At 41.4% G+C, this 17726-nt stretch overlaps 2 protein-coding genes across 2 annotated transcripts; one reads left to right on the top strand and one right to left on the bottom strand.

Annotated features, from left to right (window-relative positions):
- Positions 1-1761: 1761 nt before the first annotated feature.
- ora5 (olfactory receptor class A related 5) lies at positions 1762-2910 on the bottom strand. The gene has a single exon (XM_075455997.1). It carries the CDS (start codon positions 2908-2910, stop codon positions 1762-1764), a length of 1149 nt encoding a protein of 382 aa, XP_075312112.1.
- Positions 2911-3814: 904 nt separating this feature from the next.
- On the top strand, positions 3815-16710 carry zdhhc8a (zDHHC palmitoyltransferase 8a). Its single transcript, XM_075455700.1, has 10 exons — positions 3815-4030; positions 12627-12748; positions 12847-13004; positions 13364-13536; positions 13629-13731; positions 13904-13995; positions 14091-14220; positions 14334-14439; positions 14909-15021; positions 15129-16710. The coding sequence occupies exons 1-10, from the start codon at positions 3927-3929 to the stop codon at positions 16431-16433; spliced, it is 2406 nt and encodes an 801-aa protein (XP_075311815.1). The 5' UTR covers positions 3815-3926; the 3' UTR covers positions 16434-16710.
- The last annotated feature ends 1016 nt before the right edge of the window (positions 16711-17726 follow it).

Raw genomic sequence — 17726 nt, 5'->3', positions numbered from 1 at the left:
GGTTCAACATCTATGAAAACGGGCGTGAGCAGTGATTCCCCTTTTTTTCCAAGTCAAGCTGATTTACATCTTCAGTTTCATCGGGACATTTTTAATTATTACGCAACATCATCCTCTTACTCGGCATCCTGTTTTAACAGCAATATATCAGAAGCAGCAAAAGCTTTTAGTGTTTGGAATCAACCAACTTGTGCAGCAAATCCATTTTTACATTTGTGTTCTTTACAAATCTCATTATTGTCGATATCTACATGGCTAGAAAGCAAAAAACTACACAAACGGCTAATGAATAAAATTATTTTTAAAGGCACCGTATGCTGGACAGTACTGTGAAAAAGTGAAGCATACCCTCATTTCTGTATGTATTGCAAGTGATTCATTGAATATAAATTGAAATATTGTATACAAGACAAAAACTGAACCCCCTTAGACAAGCTTTGTAGTCATTTCTTTAAGTATTCTACAGGAATAATTCTCCAGGTTTCATTAAGGACATTTCAAAGTTCTTTGGATGTTGGCTGCCTTTTGTTTAGTTCTCTGTCAAGATGATCCGGCACAGCTTTGGTAATGTTGAGGTCTGGGCTCTGGGGAGGATTCATCACTCCGTAAGACCTGTTGTCACTGATTTTCAGTCCACTTCTAATATCATTTGGCAAACGTCAGTATTTTCTATCTGTTAACTTCCTTAAGAATGTCTTCTTGACAGCCACCCATCCAAGGAGACCGTTTCTGATGAGGCTTCAGTGAACAGTGGATGGATCAACTGATGGTCCAGAGGCATCCATCATGTCCCGTGTCAGGTCTTTGTTGTTGTTTTTTTTTTCTTATTTTTTGAAAGACATCACTTTTAAATACTGTAAATCAGATGTAGATTTTTTTTTGTTTGTTTGTTTTTTTTCAGGCCTGATACTGTGCACCTTGCTGACATATACCAAGTTTCAGCTAATAGGTCTTTGGGAAATCATTGTTGGAGCCTAAAACATCCCTCAAACTGTGCTATCTTTGGCTTTTTATAATCTATTTATTTAAGCATATATGTATTTTTTCATTTATGCAGATTCAACGAAAGAAATGGGAATAAATGATGTGTTTTTGCAACATACAGCTAACAACAAAGTGCCTAAAGATACAATTTCAGATTGGTTCTTTGCTCAGTTGTGTTGACACGACGCTGGTTCATCCCTTCAGTTAAGTGCCTTTTTATGCTTGAATGATTCTGAAGAAAAAATGTGAAAGACCTTTTTAGAAAGCCTGGAGAACTGCTGCCTAAGATCACTTTAGAAGACTCGAAGAAAGTCGGCACCCTTGTAAGCAAAACATGAATGAATTGGGGGTGCTCAAGACTTTTGCACAATACAGCAATTACATTTATTTTTTTGTTCATTGTAGGTTCTCTCATAGAAAAAAAAGCCCAGTAGAATTAACATCTGAAGAATAACAATGCCACCTGATAAGCTTCAGCACAACATTTAAATGATTTAAAGACAGTGCCTCAAAAATGAGCCGAAAGTATGTGCTGTTGATCAAGAGATAAACTTTTACACGAAGTCAGGTTCTAGGAATCTATTACAGCAGAAATATCGCAATAATTAGAAGGCACTGAATGCTGTAGAGCAGCTCAGTGAAAGGTACAGCAGGGAGAGGGAGACACGTTGAGACAAACACTGGAATCTTTAGGACCAGTCAAATGCTTCATAAGTGGAACAGTGAAATGAGAACTAGAGCCAAACCTTAACCTCCTAACTTTACACGTTTGTATTTCTATCTTCTACACGAGCAAGAAAGTTTCTTCACTCCGTGCAGGAATATGTAGGGGATGATGCAGGTGTAGGAGGCTGCAATATAGCTGGCCACCTCCACCACAAGTGATGAAGTCTGGATGTTGCTGGTGATGCGCAAGAGCAAATGAGTGAGCCAGCAGACCAGGACCACACTGGCTACAGCCACCACACTCTTTGCTGCCCGCTCCTGAGTGCTTGAGTTGGAGCTGGCCTTTGATGGCATCGGCATGGGCTTTGAAGTATTTGATTGAGCCCCGAGTCTGGAGTCTGTGTCTGTTTCTGTGTTTAGGGAAGAGGTGTGTGGACTGTCACCTGCCAGCGCTTCATTCAGATGGGAAGAAGTAGGCTCACCTGCATAAACGTGGATTGCAGGTGTAGAATCTTTGAGGTCTTTGGAGGTGCTTGAACTAGAAACTGTGCAGACTGATCTGTCGTTGCTTTTATTCTCAGGATTTTTGGTCTCTTCCTTAGCCATGACTTTGCTTGGATTAGAGCAATGGCTCCCTATGCGCCTTCGGTTCTGGAGCAAAGTAAAAACAATCTGGGCACTTGCGAATACGATACCCGCAACAGGAAAAGCATTGGCCACGGTTAGATAAACGATCTCATAGGTTTGCCTGGAAAGTGCATCAGGGAAGACATCTATGCAGTCCTCATGGCCCTCATCCGCCCCCTCCACTGACACAAAGAAGAAGTGTGGGATGCTGAATACCAAAGCCACTGTCCAGCTCGCAGCCAGCAGGCAGCCCACAAGGCGCAGGCTGTCCAGCCGCACTGGTGCACCTCCTCGTTTTAGGGAGCCCACCAGCTTCTGGTGCCAATAAGCACAGATGAAGAGTGTTGTGAAGATGCTGCTGGTTTCAGAGAGATCCGCACAAAAGCGAAATATGCCACAGAAGGTTTCACCCAGGAACCATCGTCCAGCAAAATCTGCCATGGTGTCAGGCAGGTCCACCAGGTAGTTGGTGATGAGGTTGGAGATGGCCAAGTTGATGAAAAGGACCTCGTTAGTACGGATGCCAGATTTCTGCCTGGGTAAAGAGACTATAGCCAGCCAGTTGTTTCCTATGATTCCTGCTAGAAACATGAGCGATCTGATGATGGATTCAATCAACTCCTCTGCCTCCATTGTTTCACAGTCAAGCCGCAATGTCTAAAGGATGCTTTGGTCTTTTGACTTTTATAGGGAAGAAGCCCTGCCCAATCATCCAAAAAACTTTCCAAGTTGTTTTCCCACGTGGAAACCTCATCATGACGTTCCACTAAGAGAGTGCTGCATTTTCTCAGGACTGGCACTCCCAGGCAGTTTCTGACATCACAGGGAGCTGTGTCTATGGTTGTTTTTGTCTCTTATTGGTCACCTTGAATCTTATTAAGTTATTTCACATCTATTTGTGATCTTTAGTGGCCTCCTTTGGATGATTTGCCATTTTTGCATCATATTTTGTGTCTCATTTTGGTTAATTTGTGGGCTCTCTTGGGGACTCTGGCTGTATATACTATATACACATACATACATATGTGTGTATGTGTGCACTTGATTACTTACTTCAAGATGGTTTTAGTTTTATTTTATTTTTTGCATTTGATTTCAGAAATATATTTGTTTCAATATGCAAATTATGTACCATCTCATTAAGCTGTAACCTAGAATAAGCATCTGAACGTGGCCTACATTTTTCTTTCCAGGTTGCAATAGGGCTATAATAATGTTATTATGGGCACGGGTGGCCATAAATTACCATAAATGACATATTTGGAAGCAGGCACAACAGTATATATCAATAAGGCCACCATTTAATCCCAACTGTACAACAAAAAGTAGGCTAACGTGTTGATCAGGTTGCAGGAGGAGGTCTGAGTCAGAGTAGTGTAGTAGTGCCTCACGTCATTCATGAGTAGAGGCACCACCTTTGGGACAGACCAGACTCGGCATCTGTGCGCTGCAGCCTGCCGGGGACGGTATGCGGGACTGATCGGCGGCGCTGCGGAGCTTTTTTTTTTTTGTCTTCCTTCCTCTCTTTTGACTATGCTTTTATCTGCTCTGCGATCTGCAGTTCATGAGGGGCTTCGTCCGACGTAGACGCCGACATTTGCTGTCGTTCTCGGTTGGTATGAGACACTGATGAATGCGGAGCGGACAGGATGCCCGCCAGCGGCGTCGACTCGCTGAAACCCAGCGCCTTCATCCCTGTGTGCACGGCAGCCTGCCTCCTGGTCGGCTCTACCTCCCTGTTCTTCGTCTTCACGTAAGTTTGTCCATGCCTTGAAAAAGTGTTGACATGCAATGTTGGCTATTCGCCTGTCTATCCATTCGTAACATCCTTGAGTATTCATTCATTCGCAGCTGAGCGTTGAGACAACAAAATGTAAAAAAAACAAAAAAAAAAACAGATACTCTTTCTGGCATCCCTGCACATTTTTAAATCCAGAAGCTGCTATATAATTAAAGAACAGACTAAAAATTCATTGCAATACGCACGTATTTGGGGTGAATCTCCAAATTTGATCTGAAAAAGTTGCTCACAGCCATAAAAGCTGTTAACAGGAGCATTTTTTTGCCCTTTTCCACTGACTTCACTCTGCTGGCAGACCCTTCAGCAGTGGCTAACATCTGACCTGGTTGGCTTGCAGTTTGGGCTTGTCTGGGTGGCTGCCCAATGCACCCCAAGGAGTAAGCACAGTTTAGGGGTTAATCCACCCAGTATCAACATGTATGAGTGTGCCATGAGGGGAAATATATGTGTCAGAACTTCAGCTGGAGGAAATCAAATACACCGGCCTGCAAAAGCTCCATTGTGTTTGTGAAAGAGAAGTGAATTCAACCATTCTTGTTTTGACCAGTTTGTGAGGTTAAAAAGACTCCACTCAAGTCAAAGTTGGCATGCAAGAAAAGAATATAATATCCCTTAATGCCCAGAGAATCCAATTTAGGTGATGACTTTAGGTTTGTCTGACATGCAGCATTTTAAGCCTTTTATGTACATGAATAACACTGTTGACCGACTGACTGACAGCTCCCACCTCATCATTTTTCTATGCTAGTGTACTGATCCTCGACCTCTGCAGCTGTATCTGTCCTAGTTTCTCCTGTATTCTCCAGCCGTTCAGTGTTTCCATCGGAATCTGACACCAGATTGAGGGGATGTGGATTAAGATCCTCAGGCTGATGCTGTGTGATCCCCCATCTGGAAAGATGAACTCTGTAATATTTGAGTTTATTATCAGCTGTTTGTAGGCATAGGACATTTATGCTATACAAGTTTACACTTGCTTTATTTTATTAGGTATCTCTAAAAATAAAATCATTAGTATTCAGATTAAAACTACATTTGGGTTTCAAATGAGCTCTTTCCATGTGAGAATACAAAAGTGTGTCACAGTGACAAGCTTATGGGTGCCTTAAAGCTGCAGGCCGGAGACTTTTGGGAGACTTTGAGGAAATAGAGACAGACACATATGCCAGATAATGATGAGAATCTCCCCAGATGAACTCCATCTGTACTGGGAGGGGAAAAAAAAACACCCTGCTGACGTGAGAGATTGAAAAGCAACTACTTAATTGGGACTGCAGTGCCAAACCAGCAAAACCAGGACACCTCAATGATTGAATGAACAAGAGATGATTCTACTCCTCCTGGGACGAGGTTTGCATTTGAGCTAAAATGACTTTGGGACATGACTTTTTTTCTCTTCTTCTTCTTATTAATACAGCCCTGCAGAACAGAGATTAAATGTCCCGATCCGTCAGTGTGTTGCAGTGTATCCTGGTGGCTGTATATTGATCTTTAGATACAACACACTATGACTGATATCTACAGTTTCGCTTTCTTTAATACCTTCCTTTCAATTTGCACTCTACTAACTCTGTGCTTTGCTCTCACAATGGTAGTTATATGAGCCTTTAACAGGAATATTTACTTTCAGGAATGACTTGGTAGAAACATTCACCAAATTCAAGTTAATAAGACCTAATTTTCTGTTAAAAAAAAAACAAACAAGTTGTTTGATTTATGTATCTATTTGTCAAAAGCCCGAGCTGGAACTACATCCTATCCATGACACGATGAACTGGAGCCATGCTCTTTGCAGTCTCACCTTTGCAACACAGAGTAAGAGGGCTACTCTTTGTCTGCTGCCATGTCATCTTCAAGGCTTTTACCAGTGTTGCTGTGAATCATGGACATATATACTGTTGTCACGCCAAACATGCCAATCGAACCCTGCATCCTCGCAGTACTTAGAGCACTTTCCTGCACAGCACTATGTGAATATTCATGGCAGTCACGCATTATATTTTAATCCCTTACAGTAGAAACAAAACCCCCCAAAACCTGCAGGGATGTTACATATATAAAGCCATCGTTCCTTTCTTCTGGTAATATTCATATAATTATCAGTGTCAGCAGTTTTATGTGCGCATTAGTAGCGAGAGCATGAAAGCTTTTAAGTCTGTTTGTGCCGCAGGTGTGGGAGTCAGAGAGCAGCCTTCAGTTTCGTGGGGGCTCTTTTGTCTTCCTTTGCCCGATAAAATTCATCAGTTAGTGGTTTCCTGCTTTTGTTGCTCTGACCATGAACTTGTGTTTGGGGAGCCATTAAGGTGTGGTGCATATTTTGAACTCCATGGCAGGACACAGACATGTAAAAGAGGAAAATTCCCCCTCGTTGATCACGATATGTCTGCTTAGATGAAGAAAAAAGGTGTTTATCCAATGAGCACACTTTTATTGTGGCTAAAATGTGCATCATGGAAGTCGTACGGTTAGAAAGCAGTTTATCTCATTCCCAAGAAAAAAAAAGAAGGCAATTACATTATGCAAAATGGTAATATATAGTGCATCAGGTTAACAATTTAACAATATTGCAGTACTAAGTTGTGCCTGTTAGACTGTATTATATGTCTAGCTAGCCAACATTAGCTAATGTTAATCTCCATTAGCTAATGGCCATAACGGGCCATGTAAGGTAGTAAAACCCCTGAGTGGATTGAAATGAGCAAGGCTGCATTTTATCACTCAAATTTTTTTTTTTTCTCGTTTAGCCTTTTATAGTTTCTAAATTAAGGGGTTGAGCTTTCAATCAGCTTAGAATCTATTCACATATTTTTTTAATGTTTTTCTTATTCCGAGCCATTTTCTTTATTGATTCTAACACTTAAATGACTTGACTTTTATACATCAAAGCAAAAAGTCCGTTTAAGATCCATTTTATTTATGTATCTTTTCTTCTAAAACACCTTTGCTCTCATCAGAGGACACACATTGAGAAACGGAGACAGGAAACATGGATGAGACAAATCACAAATCATCAAATCATTAAGGAAAGGTTGAACATATTGAGTTTTTTCTAACCATTGTTTTCTGTAATGATGTCTCTGTAACGATGTCTCTGGAAATTTGATAGATTACACGACAGCGATGTGATTTTTGTCTTTTTGTCTTTGAAAGTATTTCACAAAAGGAGTCCTGAACTTTCAGCTGGACTGGCTGCAGGGCGTGGAGTCTGCTGTGCCACTGACCCACTGTGGGGATGAAGACAGTGTGCAGATTGCAGAGCAGCTTACTGTTCAGTGTGATTTATTAGAGCTCTGCCCTGGCTGTTTCATTAGGTGGGGCTTGTCTTGCAACGTAATGAACTGTCTCCCTCTCTGCTGTCCAGATGGTCTCAGACCAATGATGAAGGCTCACCGTCCAAGTGGAAGCAGCCACACTGTAATCTGGTCCACACCTATTTCCAGATTTAAAGAGACATTAACGCACAAAGTTTTTAATGCTTTTTTTTGTTTGCTTTTAGAATAAATACCAGCCTGTTCATTCTTATTTTAGTGAGCTTCACTTGAGCTTCTAGTGCGATGAGAGCGCTGTTGTAACCAGTTTCAGTTGCACAGCCCGATGTAACGAATCAGCTATGATAGTTTAAGCGCATGTCAAACACGAACACAGGTAGTAAGAGGAGCTTGGACTCCAATCCTGAATAGTAGCCTTACAGGAATGAGGACTGATGGAGGAATTGTGAAATGCTTAGAGATTTTACAATACTAAATTTCCTCAATTCTACAGCGAAACTATTGTACGGTTTACAGTCTGTCCTCACAGGCTGAAAGAGTCCTCTGCATTTTAAGACTACCAGGAGTGAATTGACTGTATATATAGGAGCTCACGGTGTAATATATGGTAAGCCCTGACTGCACACTCTTTGTGTTTAGCATCTGATGTGAAGAATTCACAATGAACAGGACTGGCAGAAATGGTCTGTAATCCAAAGTTCATAATCTAGGGATTACTGGGTTTGCAGCTGGCATGGCATCAGCAGGCATTCCTCTATAGAGTGACCCCTCCCCCCCATCGTCTAAAACCTGCCCCGGGGTTTTGGGATTGAAGCTGAAGTGGGATGAAGTGCAAAAATGAGGCAAACAATGTTGTTGGTATTTTCACTTTCAGTCAGTCTTTTCATCATGTGTATCGACTGGTTGTGAGGAGAGCGTAATGAGAATGATACATCTCTTTCTGTTTAGCCTTGGAAGGTGCATGATATTCCATCATTTATTTCTACTTACACAACACTTTGCCCTGGAACATTCCCAGAAGTTCCATACTGTATATAGGTTAAATAGACCCTGTTGATAATCCTGTGATTCTTTTCCTCTCTGTCTACCACTGTAACCTGATTATTCTGCCCCACATATGCACACATGCACACACACATGCTAAATAGATGGAAGAGATAAGTGACAGACATCTTGCTTTTACTCAGAAAGATTTTTTAATGGCCAAAGTCCTGACAGCATAGTCAGATCAATGTCCATCCATCCATCCATTTTCTATACCCTGGACAGGGTCATGAGGCGGCCAGGAACATGCTGGACAGGCCGCCAGTCAATTACATAGAGACAGATGTCTACATATGCTCACATTGATGCAAACAGCTAATTTAGAATCACCACTTAAATTAACTTTGACTGTTGGAAGAAACTGGAGCAATTTTGGAAAACTACATGTTCACATTAGTTTGGAAAAACTACTCTTTCCTGAAATGTGCTGTGCATAATGTAAATGAAAATCTGTTAATGTCTTTTAACATTTTGATGAAATCTCATCAACACATGTCAAATTCTCCAAAGATTAGAAAGGCAAAAAAAAAGCCCCAAAAAAACAGGGCAACGGGTCGGTAACATGAAAAGTTATCCGAAGAGCATCCAAGAAAGGATGAGTCTTTTAGGAGTAAAGACTGGGAGGCGTTCATCACTCAAAAAGGCAAATAGTTCAATCAGTTAATGATGAACCCAGTGTACATTTGAAAGATTCTATCCTGGTGAAACATCCAGAAACTCCAGAGAAATCTGGAAATCTGTAGGTCGCTACAGTCAGGTAGGTTATGTTAAGTGTGGCAGACACAATTCTGTCGAGGATATCTTGTTATTATCAGTGAGGACGGTCAGTTTCTACAGCAGAAACCATCCTGTAGCCTAATTAATTAAGATTTTACATTTTATTTTTGCAAATAGTGGTCCTCTGGCTTAAAGAAGAGACAGTTCATCTGGCTTGTTAAAATCATACAGTTCTTAGACCAGCATCTGTTACAGTATAGGGATGCATCAGTGTAGATTGCAAAGGACTTTTTTGAAAAAAAAGGCCTGGCTTATTTCAGCAAGATGAGATTGAAAACAGCATGGCTCTGTGGTGAGACTGTTCTGATGCTGAGCTAGTTTGCCTGCAGTCCAGGCCTGCGTCACACTGAAAACATTTGGCACCTTGCAGAACAAAATATCTGACAAAGGAGGTAAGAAAGTGCTTAACATAATTACTAAAATGTTTCAGTCCTGGTTCTGTTGGACCTCAGCGCTGCGTTTGATACTGTAGATCACAGAATCCTGTTGCACAGGCTGGAAAACTGGGTTGGACTTTCTGGAGCGGTCCTTAACTCATTGGCTGCCAGCCATTTTCAGTTCAGAGCCACCCATACTGCCAAGTGTTTTTCAGTATTTTGACTGATTTTCCAAGACCCACAGAAAAGTGTGTCTTATGACTATGTACACACCGTAATTACCAAAAGAAAGAGTAGACTCTCTTCTTTGATCAGGAAAAAAAAGTTTGTTTCTACCATTTTCAGTCTTTTAGTAATAGACAGTAGAACATAGGTTGGTTTCACCAAAAACAGCTGTTTGACCCAAAAAATTGAGAAAACGAGCTCTCTTTTTTTTTGTGCATAGTGGCACTGCTGCCACCTAGCGGGTAATTTTGCCAGTATATTCTCTGTTTAGTGTTTACAAGCCTAAGATTTAGTGACGAACTCCGCTAGATTGTCCCCCAGCCCGCTCCGTTAAAAACGCAATTGACGTTTATAGACGTCTTTGGCAGTGAACGTTTTTTTTTAAATTGACGTCTATAGACGTCAATGGCACCGAAAGAGTTAACTGGTTCAGGTCCTACTTAGAAGGCCGGAGTTATTTTGTTACAATTGGCAGCTATGAATCTGAGCAAGTGGCCATGACTTGTGGAGTCCCCCAGGGGTCAATTCTGGACCTCTTCTGTTTAACTTGTATATGCTCCCTTTGGCTCAGATATTGCAGAATTTTAACATCAATTATCACAGTAATGCAGACAATACACAACTTTATGTGTCTCTGTCACCGGACGACTGCAGCACAGCAGACGTACTGTGTCAGTGTCTGGAGGAAGTAAACACCTGGATGAGAGAGAATTTTCTACAATTAAATGAAGACAAAACTGAGATCATTCTGTTTGGTAGCAAAGAGAAGAGGGTCAGCATTGGTAAATATCTTGAGACTCGGGACCTTACAATCACTGACCAAGTTCGTAACCTCGGAGTATTGATAGACTCAGATCTGACTTTCAGCAGCCACATCAAAGCTGTCACCAAGGCAGCTTTTTACCATCTCAGAAACATCAACAGAATTAAAGGTTTCCTCTTCCAAAAAGACCAGGAGAAACTCATCCATGCATTCATCTCCAATAGACTTGATTACTGTAATGCTCTTTTAACTGGACTTCCCAAAAAGAGCATTAAACATCTGCAGCTCATCCAGAACGCTGCTGCTAGAGTTTTAACCTGGACTAAGAGATCTGAACACATCACACCAGTTTTAAAATCTTTACACTGGCTTCCAGTCAGTCACAGAATAGATTTTAAAAGCCTGCTGATGGTTTACAAATCCCAGAATGGTTTAGGCCCAAAATACATCTGTGATATGTTCAGAGAATGTAAAGCCAGCAGAGCTCTTAGATCCAAGGACTCAGGTCAGCTGGTCCAGTCCAGAGTCCAGACTAAACATGGAGAAGCAGCATTTAGCTGTTATGCTGCAAACAAGTGGAACAAACTGCCAGTGGAGATTAAACTCTCACCAAATGTAGACATTTTTAAATCCAGGTTAAAGACATTTCTGTTCTCATGTGTCTATGCATGAAATATCTTTTAACTTATCTAGACTGTTGCTTGTTTTTAAATTAATTTAAATTATTTTATTTGTTTCTCTTTATATTCTTTTATGTATTTTTAATGCTTCTTACACTCCCTGCTGCAATGCTTTTATTTTATGTAAAGCACTTTGAACTGTTTGGACATGAAATGTGCTATATAAATAAATTTGATTTGATTTGATTTTAAAAGAGGAGCTATTGAAGCACAGTGGCAAACATGCCTCTAGTCTCTAGTATCAACAGTTGAATTGGTGATATATTTATTAAAATTTTCTAACTTTGTCAAAGCTTTTTGGAAGCAGGTTTGTATTTCACATTTGAAAGGTAAATCTATATGACTTTGCAATGACAAACCAATTTGACCGCTTTAAAGGCATTTATTAGTTCAACATGTTTAACTGTTGATTTAACAGCTCGATAAATTCAGGTGGGATTAAGAGACCACTGACTCTGAAGACTGAAACAATTGACCTGCTAGAAGATTTTTACCTATCAGTATGTGAATTATCTACGTTGGTCCAAAGTGCAATAACTTAGAGTTTTATAATAATGGCTGAAAAATTGGACAATGGCTAAGTTTTCAGTACTCTGCTCCTGTAACTGATCAAAGTTTGGATTCGGGAACATACCAACATGCTACATCTTCAGATGTATGTGATGTCATGACGCACACTTTTCCACATCTTGTTAGTGTGCAAATACAAAGGAGAGGATTGCATCATATAGGATACATTTTTTACAGTTTTAAACCATAGATTGGGACATTACTTAATTTCGGACATGTGAATAAGCATAAATATTACACGTTTTCTGTTGAGACTGCACTCAGCAGCCCCGGTGATGCACCTACATTCTCAAATGCATTGATTTGCAGCATTTTCTGTGTTTTACATTCATGTAAAGCAGTCAAGCAGTCAAGCAGTTTGACATCATCGTGCATCATCGTGCATAAACTAATGTCTGAGTTTCAGTATTTGCCATCACTTCTTATTGACTAAATGACATTTAATGAAATCAAAAGTAATCAACATACTAATAGATGATGAAAGTTAGCATTCAGCTTTCATTGTTTAACGCAGAGACAGTGGGTAACTTTGCTCCACTGCAGGGTGCAGGAAGATTGGGTCAGGAGAACCCCTTCTTTTAATCTCTTGTTGTTGGCACTGGTGAACACACACTAATACACGCTTATCTCTTACTGTCAACAATTACTTCTGTTATCCACTGTTCGCCTCAAAATAAATAGGATGTGGATGATCCCCTAAAGTCTTTACTGTAGCCTTGATTTGTGTGAGCGTCAACCTCCAAGAGATAGGTTCTTGCTTGATTTAAAAACTCTCTATTTACGACAGAAATTCTGTTAGGAAATGGTATTTCTTCAATTCTCCATCTATGTGTGTTTATTCAGATGCCCGTGGCTGGCTGTAACCATCTGCCCTGCTGTGCCACCATGCTCTGCCATCCTTTTCCTTTTTGTGCTTGCCAATTTCACCATGGCAACCTTTATGGATGCTGGCGTTCTCCCGATGGGTTAGTAACCAAAGTCATATTACGCCACCTGCAGGAAATTTCCCTTTCTTTGACTTGTGAGCACGACTTCAGCAATTTCCCTGTGTTGTTTTTTGCAGCAAGTGAGGATGAAGATAAAGACGATGAGTTCCGCGCTCCGCTGTACAAGAATGTGGATGTGAAGGGTGTCCAGGTTAGGATGAAGTGGTGTGCATCGTGCCATTTCTACAGACCTCCACGCTGCTCGCACTGTAGCGTCTGTGATCACTGTGTAGAGGTGAGTGAATGGACAGATTTAAAGAGACACAGAAAAAGAAAGTAGAGAGCTTTGGAAGAAAAGAGTGAGTAATGCTTATGAGTGAGTGCAGCTGTGTGTATGGGGGAGAGTCAATAAAGGAGATTTCTGCAGGGTGACTGATGGACAGAGGGTGACTGAGGCAGAGATCTCGATAATCAGGTTAATCCCTTTCTCAGATCCTTTGTTGTTGCTGTAGAAACACAATTTGAACAGGGTACAGAAAGCAAACTATGGTTTAAAGCACAGGGGATTATTCCACAAGTTATGAATACTGGATTACAGAGCTATGAAATGTTTGAGAAAGCCTGATGTGTTTTTTTCCCCGACTCTTTACTCAGGATTTCGACCATCACTGTCCCTGGGTGAACAACTGCATTGGGAGGCGAAACTACCGCTTCTTCTTCCTGTTTTTGTTGTCTCTTACCATTCACATGATTGCTGTCTTCACATTTGGCCTCATTTATGTTCTGCACCACATGGACGACTTATGGAAGCTGCACTGCACTGTTACGTATCCTTGAAAACATGATCATGATCGTTTCTATGTAAAGGTTTGTTTAAGTGATGCTAATATGACGCAGTTTTCCTTATCAGTTTTTCCAGCTTGGTAGTGATAAGTATATCAGGGCTGTTTCTCATCCCGGTCCTGGGTCTCACTGGGTTCCACTTGTATCTGGTATCCAGAGGTCGCACCACCAATGAGCAAGTGAGCAATTTCCACCTGATTTCCACTGATTCAGTACTGGTTTTCAGCTTTGTCCCATGCATGCAGAAGCCTCTCTAGATTTTCTACTTCTAAACGATCTTCTCTTTGTTTACTTAATTAATATCTAAATGTACTTTTTATGTATTTCATATGATAATTGTAAAATAAATAGGTAACTGGGAAGTTTCAAGGAGGAATAAACCCTTTTACACGAGGTTGTTGTAACAACATGGAGTACCTGGTTTGCAGTCCTATTTCTCCAAAGTAAGAAACATTTTTTTGATTGATCTTCATCATTGTTTGGCAGCCTTGCACTTATTTACTGACATGTTTCTGTTTGCCTCTGTCCCGGAATCCAGTTATACAGGGAGGCCCTGTAAGAAAACAGTCGTCCATGTTCAACCGCCGTTCCTGAGGCCAGAGCTCGATCGACTGATGCAACTGAAAGTCAGGGACAACGGGATACATAATCTTTCACTCCAAAACAAAGTATGCACGAACAGTTAAATATTGTCTCACATATCGTCTAAGGACTGTGACCTCGGTTGTCACGAGATACAAGATGTATCCCTGATGTATCAGTTTTTTTCTTCTTCTGCCAGCAATCCTCAGCTGGAGCTGTCGAGCTGTCAGATAACAAAACTCCGCCACCACTGCCTCCAAAACCAGACCGTGTTCTGCTGAAAAGTCAAGTTGCTGTAATGGATGGTACTGGAGCATTACATACACATATAACCTATAAACACTAGACACAGCACTCCAGCAATATTCTCACAACATACAGTTCGTATTTGTGTAATAACAGAAACTCTTATACCAAGCAATTTCATTACAAAAAAAACCAAAATATTGATTTATAGAAAATATATATTTTTTTATATTGTACTGGCATCTTCACCAAATGTGTATTATGTATCAGTGACCCACTTTATTTGAAAGATTTACATCTTTACAGTGTGCATGTTGCAGACTAAGGAAACCAGACAGTATCTAAAGTTCAACTAAAATATTCTTGGTTTTGGTCTTTTCAAGTCTTTAAAGTTAAAGAAATATACAATACTGCAACCATTATTTCTTAAAATCCCCTTTAAGATGTCATTGCTGGAATGCATTTACAGATTTTTTTCTATACATTTGCAGATGACCGCACTTAATCACAAGATGACCTCTTTTTCAGATATGGGACATCATACCAAATCCATCATTCCTGTGTCTATTCCCACTGTGCCTCAGCTACGGCCAGTACTGGAGGCTATATCCAGAGGATCATCACCTATTCCTCCAGAGAAGGTGACTCTTTTTTTTCAGTCCTGTTATTTTACATGAGAGTGTGTAAGTCATAGATTTGCTGGGTGCCTGACAGACACTGTTGTCGTTTTTTGTGTTGTCTTGCTCAGTTGCTGAAGACATCAGAACAGCAAGGGAACAACAAAGGTCCTGACCTCTGCTCTGAGTCTAGAAAAAGCCCTGTGAGAGGCAGCCACCAGGCCAGCCTGCCTGTCCAACTTCCCCTTCAGCCCAGCACCATCTCCAGCTCACTACAGCTCAATTCTCTGACTCTCAACTCCCGTTCTCTCACACTAAAACACAGCAGTCGCCATGGCAGCAAATCTCAGCTGCCTGCCATGCATGTTGATGGGTTGGGGTCCAATCCTTCTGTGGGGATCATCTCCTCTTCCAGTCTGCTGGCCAACCACAGCAGTAGTAGCAATGGGAGCCCTTCCTATGATAACTTCATCAACCCTGCAGACCCCCAGTTCATGGCTCAGAGGGGGGCTCCGTCAGTAAGCTACCACCCTCACTTTATGACCCTGGGGACGGATGGGACTGTGCAGCGTCCATCCCCTCACTCTTACAGTCCTGTGTTTATGGGTGTCACCAGACAGTCTCCTCAGCCTCGAGACTCCTCACCTTCCTTGCAGGGTATCACTTCAAGGGATCCCTCACCATCTTTCCAAGGTTTGGTTCAAAGAGACCCTTCTCCTTCTTTTCAAGGGCTAATCCCAAGAGACCTCCAATCCCAAAGCGTAATATCACGAGACATTCCCCCCCCAGGTCTGGCGATGCGAGATATGACCGCTCAAGGTCTTCGAGAGAGCCTTCGGGATCTCGCTCCACAGGATATGACGCTTCCGAAATCTGCTGGACGCTATGACAGCTTTTCCAAAACCATCATGGCATCCATCCAAGAGAGACGGGAGATGGAAGAAAGAGACAGGATGCTCCGTATGCAGGCCAGATCCCAGGCACTCTACGGTCCAGATATTGGAATCTACGACATACCCAACAGGAGGAGCCTACCACCGGACAATATTCGACCCCCAGGCTCCCGTGGACCAACTCCCCCAGCCTACGGCTCCAGGGAGTTTCTGATGAGTACAGGCATTCTAGGTTATGCCATGAGGACCTCACCTCTCTCCAGCTCCTCCACATCGTCTTTGACTCGTGGTCCAAAAACCTCCAGCTCTCCTTTGCAGAGTAGCAGCAGCAGCCTCCAAAGCAAGGGCAGGTCTTCGTCTCCGGCCTATTGCCCTCCTGAGAGGCAGACCCAAGGCCTCCCTTCTTCCACTTCCACCCTGCCCCGTTTATCTTCCACCACCTCCTCCGCCCCCTCATACACTTCCTACGCCACCACAAAACACTCCTCACTCCCATTCTCCTCTGAGGGGAAGGAGTCTGTCACCCTGGGAGCCCTGAAATGAAACTCATTCCATGTTTCTTATGGTGTGAATGAATCATCTATGCAGTGTTAGTCTCAGTCTTCACAGCTCCAAAATCTTTTTTTTTTTGTCAATAAGAGGACATTTGGGGCCTTCTGGTGTGAGAGTATGTGTGGAAATCAAATACCCAGTGAAGGACTAACTCAGACATATTCTTCCTAATTCAAACAAAAAAAAAAACTAAACAAAATAAAGCTGTGGATCTCAGGATATCTGTGCCTCCTCCTACCAACAGAAGGAGCACTTTAGACTCAATCAAAGCAGAAGAGCTATGTAAAAAATACAGATTAACTTATTATCTGTGTTTGTGTTTTGATATTGTGAAACATTGTAATACACATTACCCAATTAGTGTCTGTAAAAAAAATAATAATTCCTTGTTTAACAGAATTTTTGTAGTTGTTTATATGAATAAACTTATTTTGTAATTTCCACTGTTGTTTCCATGTTCTTGTGACGAGAATTGCTCTAAAAGCAGAACTGGAAAAAATATCGTCAATTTGGGTGGATGAATACTGCCTCTCACTGTTGGTTAAAAATCCACGCTTTAAAGCTGTATAAGCTGCTAAAGTACATCAATGCATCTGCTTGTATGACAATGGAGAAGAAGGCTGCTGTGAGTTTTGTGAAATACAGTATTTTGTGGAGAGACTCAAATGCTCTGTGATGCTGCTTTCTGCACTAAGCTTGTCTATGGCACCCTCTAGTGAACAATTTTAAACAGTGGCATAGTATCAGTTAGGCAGCAATATCCAGCAGATGATGCTATTGTGTGTAAAATGTCAGAAAATAGCACTGTGTCAGGGGCTTCAAGTATTGCAGAGGACCAGTGGGGGATTTAATTATAAGACCTGCAGTTCAGTCGTATTGTCAGTGTGAGACGCTCACATTGGAGCAATTCATAAAAAAAAAAAAAAAAAACTTTATCAATAACATTAACTGATCTAGAAAAAAAAATGTGTGTGGTGTGTTTGATGAGTTTTTCAGACAAATCTTTCAGCAGGCTCATTCACTTTTTGTGACAGAAATATCAGAAACGTTTAGTGCTTCAAGCCCCCAACGGGCTATAAGACAGGTTTGTTTGGCCAATAAATGACAAGACTTGACACACTGAAGTCAAGCGTTCATGTAATCTATTGTTGCACTTCAACTTATAGCACACATGACAGTAAGACTCTAAAAACTCATCTGACTTAAACTGACTTAAACAGGAAATGACAATGCGGCTGCCAAATATCTCACCATACAGGCGTATCAAAAGATGTGGAGCACAGC

This window comes from Odontesthes bonariensis, chromosome 22, assembly GCF_027942865.1.
Source record: "Odontesthes bonariensis isolate fOdoBon6 chromosome 22, fOdoBon6.hap1, whole genome shotgun sequence".
Taxonomy (NCBI): domain Eukaryota; kingdom Metazoa; phylum Chordata; class Actinopteri; order Atheriniformes; family Atherinopsidae; genus Odontesthes; species Odontesthes bonariensis.
This window is presented reverse-complemented; position numbering and strand designations above follow the sequence as displayed.